We start from the raw sequence: 19,537 nt of genomic DNA, 5'->3' as shown, positions 1-19,537 counted from the left end.
GGGTAATGCATTTAAATAGCAATCCTAAGTATCTCCAACACTATTTCTTTTTTATCCATCCTAATATATTTCCCCTCACGTGAGGTTTCCTCTTCACTTTGATTTTGGCATCTTTTATGCACTGTTTTCATACCAAAGAAGGTACTTCTTCATATAAGGAGTTTTCCTGGGAATTTGTCCCCAGAGGATAGTGAAAGCAGTCAACAAGGATGGTTTTAAATGGAATTTGACAAATTCATGGATGATAAGGCTATCAGTGACAACTAGCCACAAGGGATATCTACTACTTCCAGTGTCAAAAGGAAGCATGCCTCTGACTATTATTCGCTGGGAATCAAGGTGCAGACAGTTGCTGTTGCAGGTATCTCACAGGCCCCTGCACGCCCACTGCAAGAAGAGGATACTACACTTGATAGGCTTTTGTTACAATCCAGCAGGGCTCTTTTTTCTTTCTTTTTGTAACCAAAAGTAGGAAGTTGGTGGCGGCAATATAAAATAACCATTTGAGATGTACAAGTTTTCTGTACTACTTTTATATGCTTAATATATTTAAATGCACCAAAGCTAAAATAGAATAAAAACCCAAGTCATTTGTAATAAAAATCAATGTAGATGCTTTCCAGAACCAATCCAGTTACTGAAGATTTCCAATGTTGGTCAGGATATTTACCTAGGAAAGTGGGTAGGGGAGAGAGAAGAGCAAGAATTTTAATTCCTACGTTATTTGTAACATTAGCACCTTTTAAATCCAGTGCATACCAGATTACAATGCATACATTTAAGCTTTAACAAAGAATTATCACAACCTGTATCTCGGCCTTGCGTTTTAAAAACTCACTTGGACACCACAGGCCAGCTTTCACCAGCCTGGTGCCTATTTTGGACATCTGGAAGGCGTGAGGTAGGCAAAAAGGTGCCACAGGCAATAAGACATTTCATTCAGGCTAGCAAGCTGGCTGGTGGAGAAGGTAGGGACCCACTAATCTGCATTCTATGTTGGCTGCAGAGGAATGAGCTTTCTTTTGTGGCCAGTATAATAATGTAGGTTGGTTGATTGAAGGATGGAGTGATATGAGGGGGGTGAAGCAAATCATCCCCCACCAGCCTACTTGATTTCTATGCTGGCTCTGAGAGAAGGAGGGAAATGAAGAAGGGAGACAGACTGATCCCACACTTGCCAGTCTGCCAAGCTCAAAAGAGGCAGGCTTTTTTTACTCGTTTCCCAAGGAACAGGCAGAAAAAGTTCTGGATAGCAACTTCTGTCGCTGTACATTAAGCTACTAGGCTGCTGTGCCCCTTGCATTTCATGACAAACTTACACTTCTGTTTACACTTTCCCCTCTCTACCTATTCATCTGCCATCCGAGGATAGCATTCCATTCATCAAATGTGATGGACTCTACTGCAGATAAGCTTATAGCCACAGTGACGGAACTGAATTAAATACACACCTTCAGAAAAGAAGCTACTTGTTTGGCGGAGATGCCTTCAACTTTCCCAAGGTCCTCTACCTGAGAAAAGGAGGAAGGAGAAATGTGTAGGTTACGCAAAGTTGCAAAGTCATGGAGATACTTAATTATTAAATTTGTATACCACCCCTCATCCATAGATCTCAGGTCTACAGCAAAAAAAATATTCTGAGGGAATAGCAATATGTACTACAGTAGTAGAGCATTTTGCTTTACCTCAGCATCTGGCATTTCCAGTCTCTGTCAACAATTGGCCACAGTATCCAAATGAAACCTCCACATTCAAAGGTAATATTTATTATATATTTCATAAAATTTATACACCACTTGATTTTTTTAAAAATTGCAACCTCAAAGTGGTTTACAAAAAGATAAAACAAGAAAATGGAGAAATATCCACAACCCTACTGTAAAGCATACAAAGGTTAAAATACTAAAACAGATTAACATTACCTCAACTTCCTAAGCATCTGGGTAGGCTTGCCTAAACAAGAATGTTTTTAGCAAGCGCCAAAGAATACAGTGAAGGCACTTCTTGATCTCAGAAGGCAGGGAGTTCCAAAGTGCAGACGCTGCCACACTAAACAATCAGGTTCTTACAAATGCAGAACAGGTATTATGTGGCAGCTTAGCACTACCAATTGAAATATGTGGGGCAAGATGATCTTGTAGGTAAACTGGTCCCAAGTTGTTAAGTGCCTTTATATACTACTAGTAGCACCTTGAACTTGGCCCGGTAGGAAATCGGCAACCAGTACAGATCTCCAAGCACAGGTTTTACCCACTGACAAGGCCTCACTCCTGTCAGTAATCACACTGCAGCATTCTGCGGAGGGCCTTCTCGGTAGTGGCGCCCACCCTGTGGAACGCCCTCCCATCATATGTCAAAGAAATAAACAACTACAGTGGTGCCCCGCAAGACGAAAAACTCGCTAGACGAAAGGGTTTTTCGGTTTTGCGTTGCTTCGCTAGACGAATTTCCCTATGGGCTTGCTTCGCAAGACGAAAACGTCTTGCGCTCTTTTTTTTAAAGCCGCTTGAAGAGGCGCAGTTGCGACGGACCGTGCTTCGCAAGACAAAAAACATTGCAAGACGAAAAGACTCGCAGAACGAATTCTTTTCATCTTGCGAGGCACCACTGTACCTGACTTTTAGAGAACATATGAAGGCAGCCCTGTTTAGGGAAGTTTTTGATGTTTTATGTTTTTAATATACTATTGTGAACCGCCCAGAGTGGCTGGGGAAACCCAGCCAGATGGGTGGGGTACAAATAATAAATTTATTATTATTATTTATTATTATTATTATTATTATTATTATTATTATTATTATTATTATTATTATTATTATCAGCCTCCCAATTCTAACTGCTGGGGAGAAAATATTGCTTTTGTGCTGTGCTGGTGGGCTTCCTAGAAGCTTCTGGCTTGCTACAAAAACATTAGACTAGATGGACCTTTATTCCAACCCATTTCTTACAAGAATAGGGTGCTGCTTCCTTCCCCTCCCAGATTTGATAATGGGACAGTATTCCAAACTCCAAGGCTCCCTGCTGAGCTAAAGGCTAAAGCAGGAGTCCTCCAAGACTTAATGCTCTGCCCACTAGACTTCAGCGCTCTGAACTTGAGCCAGGTCTGAACGTGTTAAAGCCTTGCATGGCCTACCTCCTACCTGAAGATTAATTTCCTCTGCACAGTAGCTGTACCTGCACACACCTCAAACAATGGAAGAGCAGCTCTGCCCTCAGAGCCCACTTACCTTTTCAAAGGACCCGTGCTCTCCTCTCCAGGCCACAATGCGATTCGCCTTCTTCTTGCCAATCTGGTGCAGGGCCATGAGATCCTTCACAGAGCCTGTGTTCAGGATTGCCAGGATGTTCTCCTTGGTGCGGGCCATCAGTTCAGGCTGAAGCACCATCTCCCACTCAGAGGGAACCTTGTTTTCAGAGCCAGGGGCCGAATCCTGGATATAGCATGCATCATAAAAAGAAGTGGTGTGGTGTCACACCTGTCTGTTTCCTGACTGGCCCTCATCTCATATTCTTTCACTGAATCCACCAATCACAAACATACCCTAGCTTCTCCTCAGATCGTATAAATCTTTCGCCTTTTACTTCTCAGGGGTTCTTCAATGAGATATCAGGCATGCAAAATAAAGTTCTCCAGAAGATAAGACGGACAACTGCCACTGCTGAGTTTACCTTCTCTTGTTTCACAGGCCTGGGTCAGGGTTTTTGGAATCTGCTGAGAGCCATGTCCCTAAAGCAGGTCCACTGGAAACTGCCGGAGCCCCCTTGTTTATAGTATTTATAACCCTGCCCTATAGCTGACCGCACTCTCAGAGAGGCTTACAAAAATCACTTCTCTCAGGCTGATGGTCTAGACCAGGGGTAGGCAACCTAAGGCCCATGGGCTGGTTCTAGCCCATGGGCCTCCCGGAACCAGCCCATTGCCAGTTCTGTGGATCTGTGTCAGTGCTCACACACATGCACTGAGGCCTACCAAGTTTGTGGTACAGTGAACCGGCCCACCCCCCAAAAATCTTGCCGACCCCTGGTCTAGACCATCCTCCAGGATCCTCTGCAATGTGTGTTCTGCTGCATGCTTGGCAACATGCAAAGTTTGAAAAGCACCAATTCAGCCCATGCTCCAAGTTCAGTCTCCAGTGAGGCAGCTGGACAGGGCGAGTTCTGGGCCTAACAGCTGAGAGAGAGACTGCTGGTCTGAGGCAGTGAGTCCAGAACTTTGATCTGGCTCCCTCAAGACACTTGCAAAGCTACTTTCTTTCTGCTCCTGGAATAAACCATTTCAGGCTGCTTCCCACCAAGCTTACCCGTAAGAATTTAAATTGCTTAAAACAGGGAAGGGGAGGAAAAGCATGTGGTCAGCAGGAACAGCCCTGATTTTTCTGATCTGGCTACTGCTACCTGTTCCACTCCCAGATTTGATCCAGAAACATGGTGTGTGGGTGAGGGCAGATGTGTATCCTTCTGGGTAAGGCTTGATCTTTGCTGTACTGCTAAGACTGAGGCAGTCTGAACATGAACCAACAACAGGCAATAGTTAAGGGAATCTGTTCTTTGTTCTAGGGCAGAAGATCTACAGGGAAAGCCTGCCCAGGCGGAATCCATATATAACTTTATTAAACCATGTTTGTAAACTGCCTCAAAAACCTAAGTGGTATATACACCTGTTAACCATCACCAGCCCCAAGTTCAACAAACCCCCTTACGCACCTTCTTCTTTCGACCTCCCTTCTTTTGCTTTACAATGATGATGCTATCTTCGTTCTCAGAGTTCTCCAGGTGCTGCACTGGAGAGGTAAGGAAGGAGAGCTGTGATGTCATAGGAGGGATGAGCATGAAAAGGGAGTCCTGCTTTCCAGACCCAGCGCCCTTTTACCTTGCTGGAAGGGCAATACCACTGCTGTTCCTTGGCATTTGGCAGGCACCCATGAACCACGTCCATGCTCTTTGTCCTGCAGAACCTTGGTTTCCATTTCCAGCTGCTTCTTCTTAAGCCTCTGTTGGGAAAGGAAGAACATAATAAGCAGATTCAGATGGAGGGAACAGGGTGTGTGTTCGGTGACCTCCAGGCATGTGTGGGGCGGCCATCAGGTTCCCAGCCCAACAAGGATCGTATTGCGGTGCCAACCGTATAAACTGCCAGGGCCATAATGAAGCAGGTTCTCAGTGCAAGATGGACACAGTTCAATTTATATAAGAATCCCCTCCTACAGGATTTACTTAGCGCTACATCTCTTTCTTCCTTCAAAGATGGCCTTTACATTGGAGCCATTGGCTTAACCAGAGTTGCCCTGGCAAAGGCTTCACTGGCACCCCAGGCAGGGCCTCCTGAGTTTAAAACAACAACACCAACAATAGCCCTCCTAGAAAAAAACCTAAGAAGCAAAATGTGCAGGTAATTATTTGAACCAGCTTGGCTGCTCTTGCCCATCATTGTTTGTAGGCAATGAATGAAATTGGAGCTGTGATTGATAAGCAAGTTGTTTGGACACCAGGCAAAAGGAATCCCTGGAGTCCTAAAAAAAAAGAGCTGCTGTTCCCTCACTTTCCCTTTAGTGCACTTTTCCTGCCCCTTTCATATTTTTCAGTCCTTGGATCCACCCATTAACTGCTCTATTTACTGCCTGCCACTCACTTCAGAACCTTTAAGAAAAATGTGCTGCTGTAAGGGAAGAAACATAGTAACCACACATAGAAATTTAAAAATTTAATCAACAAATGAAACCCGCAGACCGTGCAATAAACAAGGCATTGTGTTTGTTTACGGGAAGTAGCCCATTGCAGTCTTTGAGGGATCACGGTGGAACATAAAGAACAAACCCTTCACCTGCAGCTCACGCCGAGTCTCCTCCAGCAGCCTCCGGAATTCCAGCCGCTCGCTGCGTGGGGTGTTGAGGAGGGGCAACGCACAACTCTCTGCCCCAGCCTGCTGTGTTTCCAAGGCCTCCAAGTGCAGCAGCTTTTCAGCCAAGGCCGGCTCAAGATTCTCCATTGGCAGCAAGGAACTGGTGGGGAAAGAGACCAGAAAGTAGGGCCTACCTTTTCTAACAAGCCAGAGAGAGCTGCTCAGCGCTTTAAGGGTGGAGTGGCAGGAGAGAATTTGACTGCACCACAGAAGCACTGCTTGCCCCTTCACCAAAGACTATAAAATGTTTGATGTCTCACCTGAATGGCTTCTCTTCAACCAAGCTGGGCTGTTCCTCCTCTGGACAAGGTCTCTTGGCTTCAGGGCCTGCATCACTGGAAGATGGGCATGGTCTTTTCGATGCTTCTGTGTGGGGAGGATGTTTTTAATTCATTTGATGTGTTTATTGGACCTTGGAGCCTGCTCCACCTGGACTGTCCACCTTCACTACCACTGGGCCACCTACCACCAACTGGGCTGCAGAAAGGATCCTGTTTTGTTTGGAGAGTCTTCGTTGTAATTTTATTACAAAGTTACTGGTAAAGTGCCTTGGAATGATTTGTATCCCCAGTGGTGGGATGGCAACAAAGAATAAATTGTGAAAAATATCCCAGCCTTATCAAAAGCATTTCAAGTCACCTTACAAACCATCAGCTTACAAGCTACATATCAGAATAACTTAATTGATATTAAAATGTTTTTCAAAAAATACCCTGGGGGGGGGGAGCCACAATCACAAAACAGAACTAAAAACACAACGTAAGTGTAAACGTATCCACCCTATAAAAGCAGCTTAAGATAAAGACAGCAAGGGCAAAAATGTTTTTACTTGATACCTAAAACATGGACCTGGGGAAGGTGTTCCAAAATCTGGGTGCCACCACTGAAGAGGCCCAAACCCTTGACACCACTCACATAATCTCAGTAGGCACAGGAATCCAAAGCAGACCCTCCTCCCCAGACGACTGCAAGACACAGACTGGTTCTGACAGGACTCAGCTGGTCACTGATGAAAAGGACCGACCATGAATGGCTTTACTGTATATGTATCTGAACCATGATAAAGAAATCTGGGGCAGTGAATCTGTATACTACACCCCACTCTGCTCCGGGGCAGCCCAAGAATCCTGCCCTTCCTTTCTACCCAAAAAACCTTGTTTTGCCCCACTTCTGCTGAATTTCTGGCCGGCTCCCTTCCTCACCAACATCCAGCAGAGTTTCTTGCGTGAAGGGTTTGTTCACCACTTGCTTGGATTTGGCAGCAAAGTTAAGGCTTGTGAGCGTTTCAAAGTAGTACTTCCTCTCAGGGGCGATATTTGCAATGATCAGGCTGTGAGCACTACCACCCAAGGAATCCTTTAAGGAAAGAGAAATATGCTCAGTAAAATAAAACGCAGCTCTTCCCAAATCCACAGCCCCACCAATGAAGCCAGGCACCCCAACTACCTGCAGAAGGCGAGTGAGTTTGCTGTCTCTGTAGGGTACGCGAGGCAGCCCCTTGTTGAGGGCATCCACCACCTTGCTAAGCACAAAGAGTGATGTGTTGATGGCCCCGCTCTCCTTCAGGCGCACCCCTCTGTTGCCTGTCCGCCGGTTGTCTTCCGAGCCGGCTAAGTCGATAAGGCAAAGCTTGGCAGCCCGCTGGGCATATGGAGGCCAGCCCCGGGTCTGGCTCACGTACACCAGCAGGACAGCGTGACTGCGGCTCGAGCGATTATTCAGCTGTGTGGATGCCACTGTACGGTTGCTGCTGGCAGGCAAGAAATGTTTCTCAAAGTCTGAGAAGCTGGTTATCTCTCTCTCCGTCAGACCAGGCACCAGAATGTGGTGGTTTTGATCTTCCCGGATTGGCAAGTCACGGAGGGAAGGCTCTAGAAGGTCCAAGACCTGGGGAACAAGCAGACTAGTGTTGGTCCAGGTGGCACCTCAAACCCCACCTCACTTAAATCCCCTGGCTTCTCAGAAGCACATGGAGAACAACGTAAGTTTACTTGAACAGATTGTGTGGTTTGATCAAGCAGAATGCAAATCCAGCCTTCTGCAAACACTGAATAAGTTCTCTAGTTCACCTCCTGCCCTCCTCTGTAAGAGACCTCCTTTCTCCTGGGCACTTCTGGCTCATCACCTTTAGTCTCCATCTAACTTCCATGCCACGCTCTGTTCACTCCTCCAAATTTCCCCCTCCTCCCTGTCTTTTCTCCACTTGCATTCAATCATTCTCCTCCTACCCAGGCTCCAGTCTGTCTGCTTCCCCCAAGGATAAATAACTTAAGGCCCTCCAGAGCTTGTAGGACTCCAACTTCCCTCAGCATGCCCAATGGTCAGGGAAGATGGAAGCTACAGTCTGGCAATATCCTGCCTTACTCCATTTGTCTTCCCTGCCCTTCTACTGCTTTTTCCTTTCTTCTCTCCCCCTTTGCAGCCATTTCGGCTTGCTTTTGAAGCAGCTGCCCAGTCTCTTTCCCCATTCCCATCAGCAATGCCTCAGTTCTTCAAGCACCGATCTTCAAGCAGGGCCAGAGCACACATGTGACAGCATCAGCAGGCACTGAGGCGGGACCCTCTCCAGATCAGACTAGCAGCAGATGACACACTGATCTCCTAAATACCAACTGGGAACAGGATGGAGTTCTGGTCACATTAACAAACTTCCCAGGGCTCAAAACACTGCCAGTCTTCAATACAACAAAAAAGGAGGCCAGAGTGTGTGCAAATCTGTTGCCAGTATCACTTGTTGTAGTCTAATTAGGTCATGCTCTCCCCAATACCCCTGGCTCCTCAGCCCCATCTTGTTCTAAGCTGCTTTCTTCCCCAAAGACCCCACCATTCTTATATACTAGGCTCAGTTTTCCCCTCTTACGTATTTTATCCAGCACCCGTTACCTTCTCTTGGTAGATTTCCAGGTATGACATAGAGACCGAGTACTTCCGCTGATCCCCCGAAGCATCCCTTGTCATCTGCAAGAGATTCTGAACTGCTCTTGGAATCACCCCCGGCTGCTCCGGACTCCCCAACATGGTGTACGTCTTCCCTGCCATTTTAGGGAGGGGGAACAAAAGAGATGTGGAGAGAGGAAAAACCATCGCGTCCTCCCTCAGCCTAATTCCAAGCCCTAGTCCACCTGCCGATCCCCAGCAACTCTAGGTTGGGTTCATCCCTTTGTGCACTGCTTTATAGTCACCTGCTCCGGTAGGCCCATACGCCAAGATGCTGGCATTCTGCCCTTCCAGCAGATGGTGCAAGATAGGCTGAACTGACCCCATGTAGACATCATACTGCGTGGCCGTTGCACTGTAATAAGCGTCAAATCTGGTGGGAATAGAGAAGTGGGACTGAGGCCTGCTGGCTTCTCCAAAAGTTCAGCAATTTCTACAGCAGGGATAAGTAACAGGAGGCTTTGCAGAAGGAGTGGCAGATGTCCCTTAGGAGCTTTCCCCCCCCCTAGCACACCCCCATTCTTCATGTTGTACAGACTATTATCAACCTAGGAACGGCCCTGCTGGATCAGGGCAATGACACAGCATCCTGTTCTCACAGTGGCCAACCAGATGCCTGTTGGAAACCAGAGTGCTATTTAGGGCTGTGCAATAAATTGCTATACTGTCCAAAGCCAGTTTTGAAATGACATCAATTGTTTCAACCAAGCAATATATCGTGAGGGAAATGTGAACGAAAGGTAGGGACTGACCTTTTTCTATCAGTAGGAGAAAATAACAGAGACCAACCAGAGAATATTGAGAAGCAAAGCAGCTAGTAAGCCTGATCTTACTAACTGTTGCAACAGGGTGCTCCCCCACATGCAGGAGAGAAGAGGACCTCAAACAATGGCGCACAAGGCCTTATATATCTATTTTGAAATTCCTTGCCCTTGAGCTCCAGACCCTCCCCCCACCAGATACATCATACCTACATCACAGAAAAGGTGGTCTACAACAGAAATTTGAATGTTGTTTTTCCTGTCTGCCAGGTTATCTGATAATGTCTTATCTGATTGCCTTTTCTGGTAGTCTGGCCATTCCTTTGAAATGATGGAAATTACTTGATTCCTGAGACAATGGTAAGGTTTTTTTCATTTTCTCCATCCTTGCAGAGAAACATTTGGTCAGTTTGGGAGTTAAAATGGTTTCAGGACTGTCTTCCTGTGCTGCTTCAGACATGTGGTTTATACATTTATGTATGTGTTTGCTTGGTACATTTATGAACATTTATTATATATCTAAGACCTAAAAATTCTTATAACATCAGGGTGGGATGGGGTCTCAACTGAACCAATACTTTTCCCAGCACGAATACAGGCACCATCTCTCCCTCCTTTGTTCATATGCAGAGCCCGTTAACAATCCAGTAGCAACCCGTCATGCCTAGACAATCAAAAAACAGCAGTGGCAAAAAAGGCAGAAGCAGTCACTTTAAGTCAGTGGTTTTAAGCCAGTGGTTTCCCATACCTATCCTGTCAGTTGCAAGGAGACAGACAAAAGGCAGCGAGGGGCCAAGAGGAAGGCCTCTGTTGCTTCTCATACTAGAAGAGAAGGGCTGCTATTCCTCCAGACTCTGTTCAGTTCCATCTAATGCCCCTGTTAAAAACCATAAACAGGGGCACCATAGGGCCACAACCTACACGAAGCCTGGTTCTTCCAACGTTCTCTGCCCAACTCACTTGTATTTCATTGTCTCCATATTATTTCTCACGTTCAGGATCTCCAGGGAGCAGGAGTCCACGCCACGTACACAAGGGGCTTCCTTTCCCTCTCCTGTTCCCACACTTGGCCGCAATCGCACACAAACCCGAACTCGAGCTGGTGCATTGCTTGGGGTTCGCTGGGCTTCATAACGGCTTAATCGCTGACAAGATTTCATTGATATCTAAGAAGAGAAAAAGTGCAGGGTGAGATACAAGTACCAGAAGAAGCACCAAACTCCGCACCAGCTCATCTGTGAACTGAGATCATTATTGAAGGTCCCCTTTGGGGTGGTTCTAGATATAAAATTTTAGGATGCACATGCATTCCACAGAAAACCAATCCTTTGTCCTTCAAATTTTAAGAACTATTCCCTGAGAAAATCACACATTATTTTAGCACACAAAACAATCCCAAAAAACCATCTTGGCTCCTAATGTCTCTAAATATTCCCTCCATTTCCTTGTAAGTCCTTTCACTTACAAATCCTACAAATCCTGTCTTAAGGGCGCATTTGTGCAGGAAAGGGTGGCCTGTGACCTGGATTCTAGAACTAAAGCATTTCCCATCTCAAAAGAATGGACAGACTGCCCAGGCAATGCAATCAGTAAAACATTATCCGGGATCCTGGCCACTCTGTCAAATTTCTGTGGTAGAAGTATGCTGAGTATGTTTAGCCTGGAAAAGAGGAGACTGAGAGGAGATAGGATAGCCATCTTCAAATATCTCATGGAAGAGGGAACAAGCTCGTTCTCTCCTGCTCTGGAGGGCAGGCCTCGAACCAGTGGCTTCAAGTTACAATAAAGGAGGTTCCGACTAAACCCCAGGAAGAACTTTCCGACACTAAGAGCTCTTCGACGGTTGAAAGGTCTCCCTCGGGAGCTGGTGGATTCTCCTTCCCGTGGAGATTTTAAAGCCATCTGCCATGGATGCTTTAGCTGAGATCCCTGCATTGCAGGGGGTTGGACTAGATGACCGCCGGGGTCCCTTCCAACCCTTCAGATTCTATGCACAAAGGCTCTCGCGGTGACCAGCCGCGTGACCACAACGGGAAGCCCCAAAGCAGGCCGCGGACACAGCGGTGACCCCGCTCCGCCCGCTCGCCACAACCGGCAACTGAGGCGCAACCGGGGGGGCCACTTACCCCTCTCCCGCCTTCCCAGGCGGGTCCTTCACTCGCTCCCAAAATCGCCTCAGAGCAACTCCCGGACTTCGTTTGTATTTGGCGCTAAGCCCGCCCCAGGAAGGAGAAAGCGGCCAATCGAAGAGAGGGAAGGACCCAGCCGTTAGTCACTGCGCCTGCGCTTAGAACAAGTTCCGCCGGAGAAAAAGCGGCCGCTTCCCTCCCCCTTCCCTTTTAAGCGGCGCGTGCGCAGTTGAGAAAGTGACCGGTACTTTTGAGTACCCCCCCCCCTTTCCAGGAAGCAGCAACAGCAGCGATCGATTGTTCTTACACTCGGCTTTTGCGGGCTGGTTTTGGGTGATCGGTTGTGCGCCGCTCAGCTTTTGATCCTTGGTTGGTCCGGGGCGAAGGCAAACGACATGGCAGGGAAGCGCGCGAGCTTCGAGGTCCGGATAAGACCCGCGGCGGGTGGGTGAACGAGTCTCCTCCCTTCCTTCCCTCGCTGGCCACCCGCCGTGGTGAAGCCCCCGCAAGACTTAATCCCCGATCGTGGTTCATGTTTAGTGCCGAGCCGTGGAAGAAATGATCCGATGAAGTGTCTTTGAGCATGTGCAGAGTGACTTTTTTAAAAAAATTAAAAGGGGTGGGGGGCAGGATCCCAAGACAACAGATCTTTTTTTAGTTGACTTTGAGCATGATCCAGCCGAAGTTAAGCATTTTAGGAGTGCCGTGGATTGATTGATTGATTTCAGTAGCAAAAGTATAATCCTCGTGCAATGTCTTCTTTTACTTATTAACACAAGAGAGCAAGATGCCGTGCTCAGTGGGGTGACTTACTTACGGGTAGCTGTTCGGGCTTAACTCCGCCATTGAACTCAATGGGCCGTAAGAAATGCGTCATACTTAACTCCGCCATTGAACTCAATGGGCCGTAAGAAATGGTCATACTTAACTAAAAGAAGGATATAGCTTTGGAATTAGCTGCACAGCTCTTCTCCAGAGTGGATGGTCAAGACACTTCTCTTTAAAAAAAATAAAAAATAGCATAGGCCGAATGCCAAGCCCTGATTGCTCTTGACTGGAGTAAAAAAATAAAAGCAACAGAAGAAAGAAATGTTAGTTTAATATTATAGCTGCTATCAGGTATGTTGGGGGTCCAGAATGACCAGTAGAAGCTCTTAGGAGTGCTTTTCTCCCAACCATTAACTTTCTGTAAGAAAATTTAAGAGGCTGTGGAAAGTGGCATGTTTGGCAACTTCTAGTTCTGGGTTGGGGTGGGGTTCCTGCTTGAAACTGTGATGAAATGACAGCTTTCTGAAAACAGTGGGAGAACAGTGTAGAAGCTTCCACTCACTGGACAACTGATTTAAGGTCCTTGCCTGGCAGCAGTGGTTATATTGTTTGCCTCCATCGTCTATCCTCTACCTGAATATTTGGGAATAAACCAAATATTTAAAAAATGGCACAGGTCTCCAGCAATCTCTACTCCGAAAGAAAGCTAAAGCCAGGGATCATTGAAACTATCTGCTTTCCTTGGAATGTCCAAGCTGATGTGTGTGTAACTTTATTTGCTTGCTGCATTTTCAACAATATTGTCCTTGCATTTGGTTTATGCTTTGAATCATGGAATCATAGAGTTGGAAGAGACCACAAGGGCCATCAAGTCCAACCCCCTGCCAAGCAGGAGAAGAGTTTGGATCTGATATCCCGCCTTTCACTCCCTTTAAGGAGTCTCAAAGCAGCTAACATTCTCCTTTCCCTTCCTCCCCCACAACAAACACTCTGTGAGGTGAGTGGGGCTGAGAGACTTCACAGAAGTGTGACTGGCCCAAGGTCACCCAGCAGCTGCATGTGGAGGAGCGGAGACGCGAACCCGGTTCCCCAGATTACAAATCTACCGCTCTTAACCACTACACCACACTGGCTCTATTGGTGTGATAGCTGAGAGTGGTTTACTTACGTTAAATCAGAGATGGGAAACCTGTTGCCCTGTAGAGTAGATGATGTTGGCTTCCCATCAGCCTCAGCCAGCAGAGCCATTAGTGAGGGATGATGGGAGCCATAATCCAGCAACATCTGGAAGGTCGCAAATTCCCCATCCTTGCATTAAAGGATATTGCTTTAAATACCTGCATTACGCTTTCAAGTACTTCACATACAGTCATCTAGCTATTCTAGTAGCAATCCTTACGTAGCCCAGTAAGGTAACTCAGTATCATCCTCACCCACTTTGCAGGAGGGAAGGACTGAGCTGAGAAAGAGAGGGAGAGCCTGTGGCTCGGGCAAAGCACCTACTTTACATGCATAATATAAAGTGATATAGAAATGAAATGAAGAATAATAATAACAAATTTCATTGGGGGGATGGCGCCTAGACATTCCGCTGTGGCGACCGTAACCCATGTTTAAGGCGCCATTTGGCGCTGAGCTTATATGTCTGAGTTTCTTAAAGGGCTTTTGTGAAAAGTAATATTGTGCCTTCTAAATCACTGCAGGGTTGGGCTGAGACCATCCTCTTTAGGAAGCCGCAGTTGTGAAGACATTACTTCTCTGCATATCGATTTTGATCTCCAGTGGAAGGGACTTTCTGCAGGGTCTTCCTGCTGATCTTTGCCCCTGCTTGGGCTCCTAATAAAAGGTATTTTTTGTTGTTGTGGCCAGTGTGATGTTTGGGTCTGCGGGGCCATCTAGAAACAAAAACCCACAATGGAGGTCCTTATGAGCAGCTGTGAGGAACGAGCCCAAGGACTAAATGTTTGCGGAATATAGCTTTACTGCAGTGGGAGAACTTCCTGGATCATATTGATTGCCTAAGTGCAGTGAGAGCGAGGAAGAGGGAAAACTGAGTTTCCTGGCAAGAGAACTGTTCTTTGGCTGCTGGCCTATTCTCAGTCTTCTGGGCTTGGCAGTGGAGCTGTCTAGCGAGGTCTGTGGCTTGACAGCCAATGTACTGAACAGCAAGGAAGCTGTCTAATGATGCCAGTCAGGGTTATCAAAAGCCTGAAGACTGACGCTGAAGAGCTAGTGAGCTGCTTACCAGGTTGCTGGGAGAAAAGGATATGTTAAATTTGGGGACAATAGACATGTATATTTGGGGCCCTTTATAAAACTGCCACCCAGCTGATCCCCCAAATAGGGTCACACTACCCCAGGGGACTGTTAATCTAAAGCAGGGGTTGGCAAGGTTTACCTCGCCTGGGCCGGTTCACTCCAGCGGAGATCCCTCCATGGGCCGGATCATGCCTGCAATTTCCAGCATCTGCGCAGATGGATTTCCGGTGTCTGTGGATGTGCAGACGTGATTTCTGGCGTCTGTGTCTGCACAGACGCAATTTCCGGTTCCACGGAAGCGAGTGCCTGCACCGTGCTGCGCCACTTTAGCGCAGCGCGCGGGGACTCGCCAAGCAGACGGCTTTGTTCCGGGGTGGCTCGTGGGCCGGTTAAACAACCCCCCGTGGGCCGCTTATGGCCCATGGGCCTTAGGCTGCCCATCCCTGATCTAAAGTGAGTCAAGTGGAACTGAAAATGTGACCAGTGAGAAGGAACCAGCATGAGGGTCAGAAAGGCGATTGGGTAAAATGAGAGAGCTTCTAGGGATTGGGAGATTGGGCAGGTAGTCAAATCAAGGATGTCTCATCTGGAAGTTAACCTGGGGGAATGGCCTTCCTGAATGGATTTACCTGTTGAGAACACTGACTATGGCTTGACGCTATCTGACGCATCTTGCTACTGTCGTCCTATCTAGTATATGTATGTATTTGCAGTTTCATAGCATTCAGAGTTGATTGTAAGGAGCTTGTCTCTGAAGTCTTAAGCAGGGACTTCAGGACTTCAGAACCCCACCCCTAGTGCTTTTTGTAATCAATTCTCCCATTACCATTACTGCAACATAGCTCCCTCAGGAGGAGTTAAATTTTTGGATCCTCAGGACTGAGTAAAGCTCTGGACTGGCTTATGCTGCTCTTAATGAAGTTATAAGACCACAAAGTCAGGGTGTCTGCGTCCAGATCTGGGGTGTGGGGTGGATCCTGTAGGGCTTTTGGGGTTCCCTGATTCTACAGGTTCTCTGGATGGAGCATCTCTGAGTTACGATCTTGGAGGGAAGGGGTTTTTTCCTCATGGCATCATGTCTTCCCCCCTGACCAGGAATGGGACCACACTGGGAGCTGTGGGAGGGTCTTCTCCGATACGGAGCTTGCAAAAATGCGCCAGCAGAACCTTGATTCATCTCAGACTGGAGTCTGATATAAGGTCTGGTTCGTGCATCCTGAGACATCTTCCTCTTCTGTGCCTCTCCCTCCTTGCTCTTACCCTGGCATAAGCCACAGGCTTCCTGGTTTTTCTTGCAGCAGAATGGCAGAATGAATAACAATTGGCAACTTCAAAGAGATCTTTATCTGGGCGCTTCCTCTGAACAGGGGCGAATTCCACTTCATTATTTATGGGAAGGCTGGGGCAGATCAAGGGATTATTGATCTGAAAGGTGTTAAGAGACAGAGCTAAGATGTCTCTGAATTTGCTGGCAGAGGCAGCAAGAAAGAGGAGGCCTAAGAAGGCTTCCCAGGACATACAATTTTTCTCTACACTTTTCATGACAGATAACCCTACTCCCTCAACTACAGGCAACTATGAGAGGTGTATCTAAGGTGTTAGTTTGGAAACACTGGCAATTCATCTTTTTGAGCCCCATCTCTGCGCTCCCAAGAAAACTTTCATTGGAGGATGTGAAAGTTTGGAGAGGAGTCTCTGATGCCAAAAGAGAAAGATAATCTTGCAGGCGAGGGACAACCAGCCACCCACACTCCTGCTGCTTGAACCACGCTAGCTCACATTTTGCTGTAGGGGTTTTCCAAGATGGCCGCCATCTGGTACCAGGCAGGTCCTTGCCCAGTTATGTTAGGGTCCTGAAGTCCCGCTGTTTGCCCTGCCTCTCTCAGTTCTGTGGCCTCTGTCTCTCCAGCAGCCATGGAGGAGGCCAGCACTGTGGAGGAAGGTGAAGTCACCTCGGGGATGCAGTCCTTGGCAGTGGAAGATGAGCCTGCCTCAGAGCTGCCTCCGACCACCGAGGAACAAGATGGCGCAGCCGGGGAGAGAGATGGGGAGCAGTCGGCGAAGGGAGACGAATCGGCCGAGGAGGACTGGTGCGTCCTCTGCAGCGATGAGGAACTGGAGTCCCCAGACAGCTGGATGCCTCCCCCTGAGGAGATCCGGCGCCTCTATGAGCTCATTGCTGCCCAGGGGACCCTAGAGATCCAGGCAGAGATCCTACCCCGGCGCAACCCCACCCCAGAGCCTGACAGCGAAGATGAGGATAAATCTGATGGGCAGCTGGAGAACCAGGAAGAAGAGGAGGAAGAGAAGTGAGAGCGCATGTGTTTCTTTTTGCGGGGAGAGGGGTAATATTTGACTTGAAAAGGGAGTTTGGGGAAGGATCCAAAATCTGAGATGGTGCTGGTGACAGGAAAGGAGGGAGGGGCTACAGGCTCTGGTGCTGGGCAGATTCCCATTTTTCTCTCTTTGCTGCAGGCCCCACGTGCCAACGGAGTTTGACTTTGATGATGAGCCTGCTTCCCCTAAGACCTCCATGATCAATCGTCGAAGAACTCCTGGTATGTTGAAAAGGAAAGCCACCCGCCCACCCTGGCTGTATTGTGATGACTGGATTTCTCCCTAAACACACACACTTTTCAGAGAATCCTGGAGTCATGCTTGATTGTCCTTGTTCTCTTTTGAAGAGCCTCATTTGCAACCTCAAGGTTTAGATCATGCTCTCATGCACCCTGTTCTGTCTTACTTCTGTCACAATTCTGATACCCCTCTCTCAAACCAAGAGGTAGGGAATCTTCCTCCCACTTCAACTGGGGACCATTGGCCCACCCACCAATCCACCCCCACCTCAAAAAAGTTAGGGTCGCCTCTCCTTCTTGTAGTGCTTTGAAAGTTTGGATCAGGCCTGCTGACATCTGACCTTCGAAGGTTGTCTGTCAGCTGGCCTGAATGCGCTTTCAAAAGGGTCCCTCTCTGAAAAGGAAGTCAGCCTCTCACTTGGGGAAGGCTTTGAAGGTGCTCACAAGGCCTGGCTGTCAGGCAATCTGATCCACAAATATAATGCTCTCTTCAGGCATGCTGGAAGAAATGCCACAATGCTCTGGATCCAGATTTTCCATCCCTAATTAAATGCCAGGACTCCAGAATACTGCTCTGAGAATCCTGGCTGAAGTCCCTTACCTCTGTCCAAGAGGTTTAACATGTGAGACTCCCCTACAAAAGTTAAGGCAAATTGGCTGACAGTTTTCTGTTGTCTAGACCTGGTGCAGGGAGAACCAGTGGCCCTCCAGATTTTGCTGGACTACAACTCCCATCAGCCCCATCCAGCATGGCCAGTGGGCAGGGATGATGGGAGCTGTAGTTCAGCATCATCTGGAGGGCCAAAGGTTCTCCACACTTGGTCTAGACAGGAACCTAGGAAAGGGAGAAGGGCATGGACAGGAAGACCTACATAGCATGCTTGTATATTTATTGGATAAAATTTATACACCACTTAATTAGAGAGAAAAAAACCTTAAAACTGTTTACAAAATACTTTAAAGTTCCTCAAAGAAGAGATAGGGAAACTTTAAACCTATGCAAAATGTAGGGACATGCAGACCCTCTTACTGCTGTGAAAACAGTGTAGATTTGGATCTAGTTAGGGAAGAACAAGGGATGCGGGTGGCGCTGTGGTCTAAACCACTGAGCCTAGGGCTTGCCGATCGGAAAGTTGGTGGTTCGAGGCCCAATGATGGGGTGAGCTCCCGTTGCTCGGTCCCTGCTCCTGCCCACCTAGCAGTTTGAAAGCACGTCAAAGTGCAAGTAGATAAATAGGTACCGCTTCGGTGGGAAGGTAAACGGCGTTTCTGTGCGCTGCTCTGGTTTCACCAGAAGCAGCTTAGTCATGCTGGCCACATGACCCGGAAAAAAACTCTCTGTGGACAAACGCTGGCTCCCTCAGCCTGTAAAGCGAGATGAGCGCCACAACCCCAGAGTCGTTCGCGGTTGGACTTAACTGTCGGGTCCCTTTACCTTTACGGAAGAATAATGGTTTCCTGGCACCTTGCATATGAAGCCTACCTCTCCTTTTAAAAAAACCTGGACCCAACTTACACTTCCCACTGAATCCACTGGTGTTTATTTTATTTTCAGGGTCCTCAGCTAAGAGCCAAAAGAGGGAGGCTCGCATGGACAAGGTGCTGTCAGATATGAAGCGCCACAAAGTCTTAGAGGAACAGATAATGAAGACGGGCCGAGACCTCTTTGACCTTGACTCAGATGACGTACCCACTCCAAAACGGCCACCAGGTCTCTTCCTGCGCCAGCGCAAATACTGAGTGCAGTGGAGGCGACGGGACCTTTTTAAATCCTTTCAGGCCAAGTGGAACTGTGGACTCGTGGGTTCATTGCGAGGGGAAGGAAATTGCTGGACGGACCCATTGGGTCAGACAATGGACTTTGGTTTGCATCTTGCACTGACTGGCAGGAAGCACTTGCTTTGGGTTATTTGAGTGTAAATAAAAGCTAGTGAGTTTGTTTTTACTTCTTAAATTCTCTTGTTTTTGTTCTTAGGACCTTAAGAGTTTGGTGAGAGTACAGAGTGTCTTCCCCACAGTGGTGCTTTGCTTTCAAAGGCTTTGGAGGGCCTTCGAAGCACAGGGCGCCTGCAGCGATAAACCTCCACCCCCTCACCTCTCTGCCCCACGCTTGGACCTGGAGAGGGAGAGCAGGGGATTGTTCCTGAACTCATGCTGCCTTTAGGGATGCGAGATCAGGGACAGCAACACCAGATAGTACTGGTTGGA

At 47.7% G+C, this 19,537-nt stretch overlaps 2 protein-coding genes across 4 annotated transcripts; one reads left to right on the top strand and one right to left on the bottom strand.

Annotated features, from left to right (window-relative positions):
* Positions 1–517: 517 nt before the first annotated feature.
* On the bottom strand, positions 518–11,891 carry KIF22 (kinesin family member 22). Its single transcript, XM_083472140.1, has 13 exons — positions 11,724–11,891; positions 10,558–10,763; positions 9,082–9,209; positions 8,783–8,931; positions 7,346–7,786; positions 7,102–7,255; positions 6,160–6,265; positions 5,822–5,999; positions 4,871–4,991; positions 4,705–4,781; positions 3,228–3,431; positions 1,452–1,511; positions 518–670 (listed from the first exon to the last, which is right to left on the bottom strand). Exons 2-13 carry the CDS (start codon positions 10,755–10,757, stop codon positions 635–637), a joined length of 1,854 nt encoding a protein of 617 aa, XP_083328266.1. The 5' UTR covers positions 10,758–10,763; positions 11,724–11,891; the 3' UTR covers positions 518–634.
* Positions 11,892–12,002: 111 nt separating this feature from the next.
* PAGR1 (PAXIP1 associated glutamate rich protein 1) lies at positions 12,003–19,274 on the top strand. 3 transcript variants are annotated; one of them, XM_083472144.1, is made up of 5 exons: positions 12,003–12,170; positions 14,198–14,340; positions 16,666–17,062; positions 17,229–17,311; positions 18,885–19,274. In XM_083472144.1, the coding sequence occupies exons 3-5, from the start codon at positions 16,668–16,670 to the stop codon at positions 19,067–19,069; spliced, it is 663 nt and encodes a 220-aa protein (XP_083328270.1). In that variant the 5' UTR covers positions 12,003–12,170; positions 14,198–14,340; positions 16,666–16,667; the 3' UTR covers positions 19,070–19,274. The 3 variants fall into 3 exon arrangements, with proteins under 3 accessions (XP_083328270.1, XP_083328269.1, XP_083328268.1); XM_083472143.1 differs by having other exon boundaries at positions 12,003–12,254; positions 16,663–17,062; XM_083472142.1 differs by having other exon boundaries at positions 12,033–12,170; positions 16,663–17,062.
* Positions 19,275–19,537: the final 263 nt, after the last annotated feature.

This window comes from Podarcis liolepis, assembly GCF_965112155.1.
Source record: "Podarcis liolepis genome assembly, chromosome: 13".
NCBI lineage: Eukaryota > Metazoa > Chordata > Lepidosauria > Squamata > Lacertidae > Podarcis > Podarcis liolepis.
This window is presented reverse-complemented; position numbering and strand designations above follow the sequence as displayed.

Coding starts and splice junctions, on each gene's coding strand:
- KIF22 (XM_083472140.1), bottom strand. CDS start 10,757: ATGAAATCTTGTCAGCGATTAAGCCGTTATGAAGCCCAGCGAACCCCA. Junction 9,210..10,557: donor ATGGAGACAATGAAATACAA/GTGAGTTGGGCA, acceptor TATTCCCACCAG/ATTTGACGCTTATTACAGTG. Junction 7,256..7,345: donor AACTCACTCGCCTTCTGCAG/GTAGTTGGGGTG, acceptor CTTTCCTTAAAG/GATTCCTTGGGTGGTAGTGC.
- PAGR1 (XM_083472144.1), top strand. CDS start 16,668: ATGGAGGAGGCCAGCACTGTGGAGGAAGGTGAAGTCACCTCGGGGATG. Junction 17,063..17,228: donor GAAGAAGAGGAGGAAGAGAA/GTGAGAGCGCAT, acceptor TCTTTGCTGCAG/GCCCCACGTGCCAACGGAGT. Junction 17,312..18,884: donor CAATCGTCGAAGAACTCCTG/GTATGTTGAAAA, acceptor TTTTATTTTCAG/GGTCCTCAGCTAAGAGCCAA.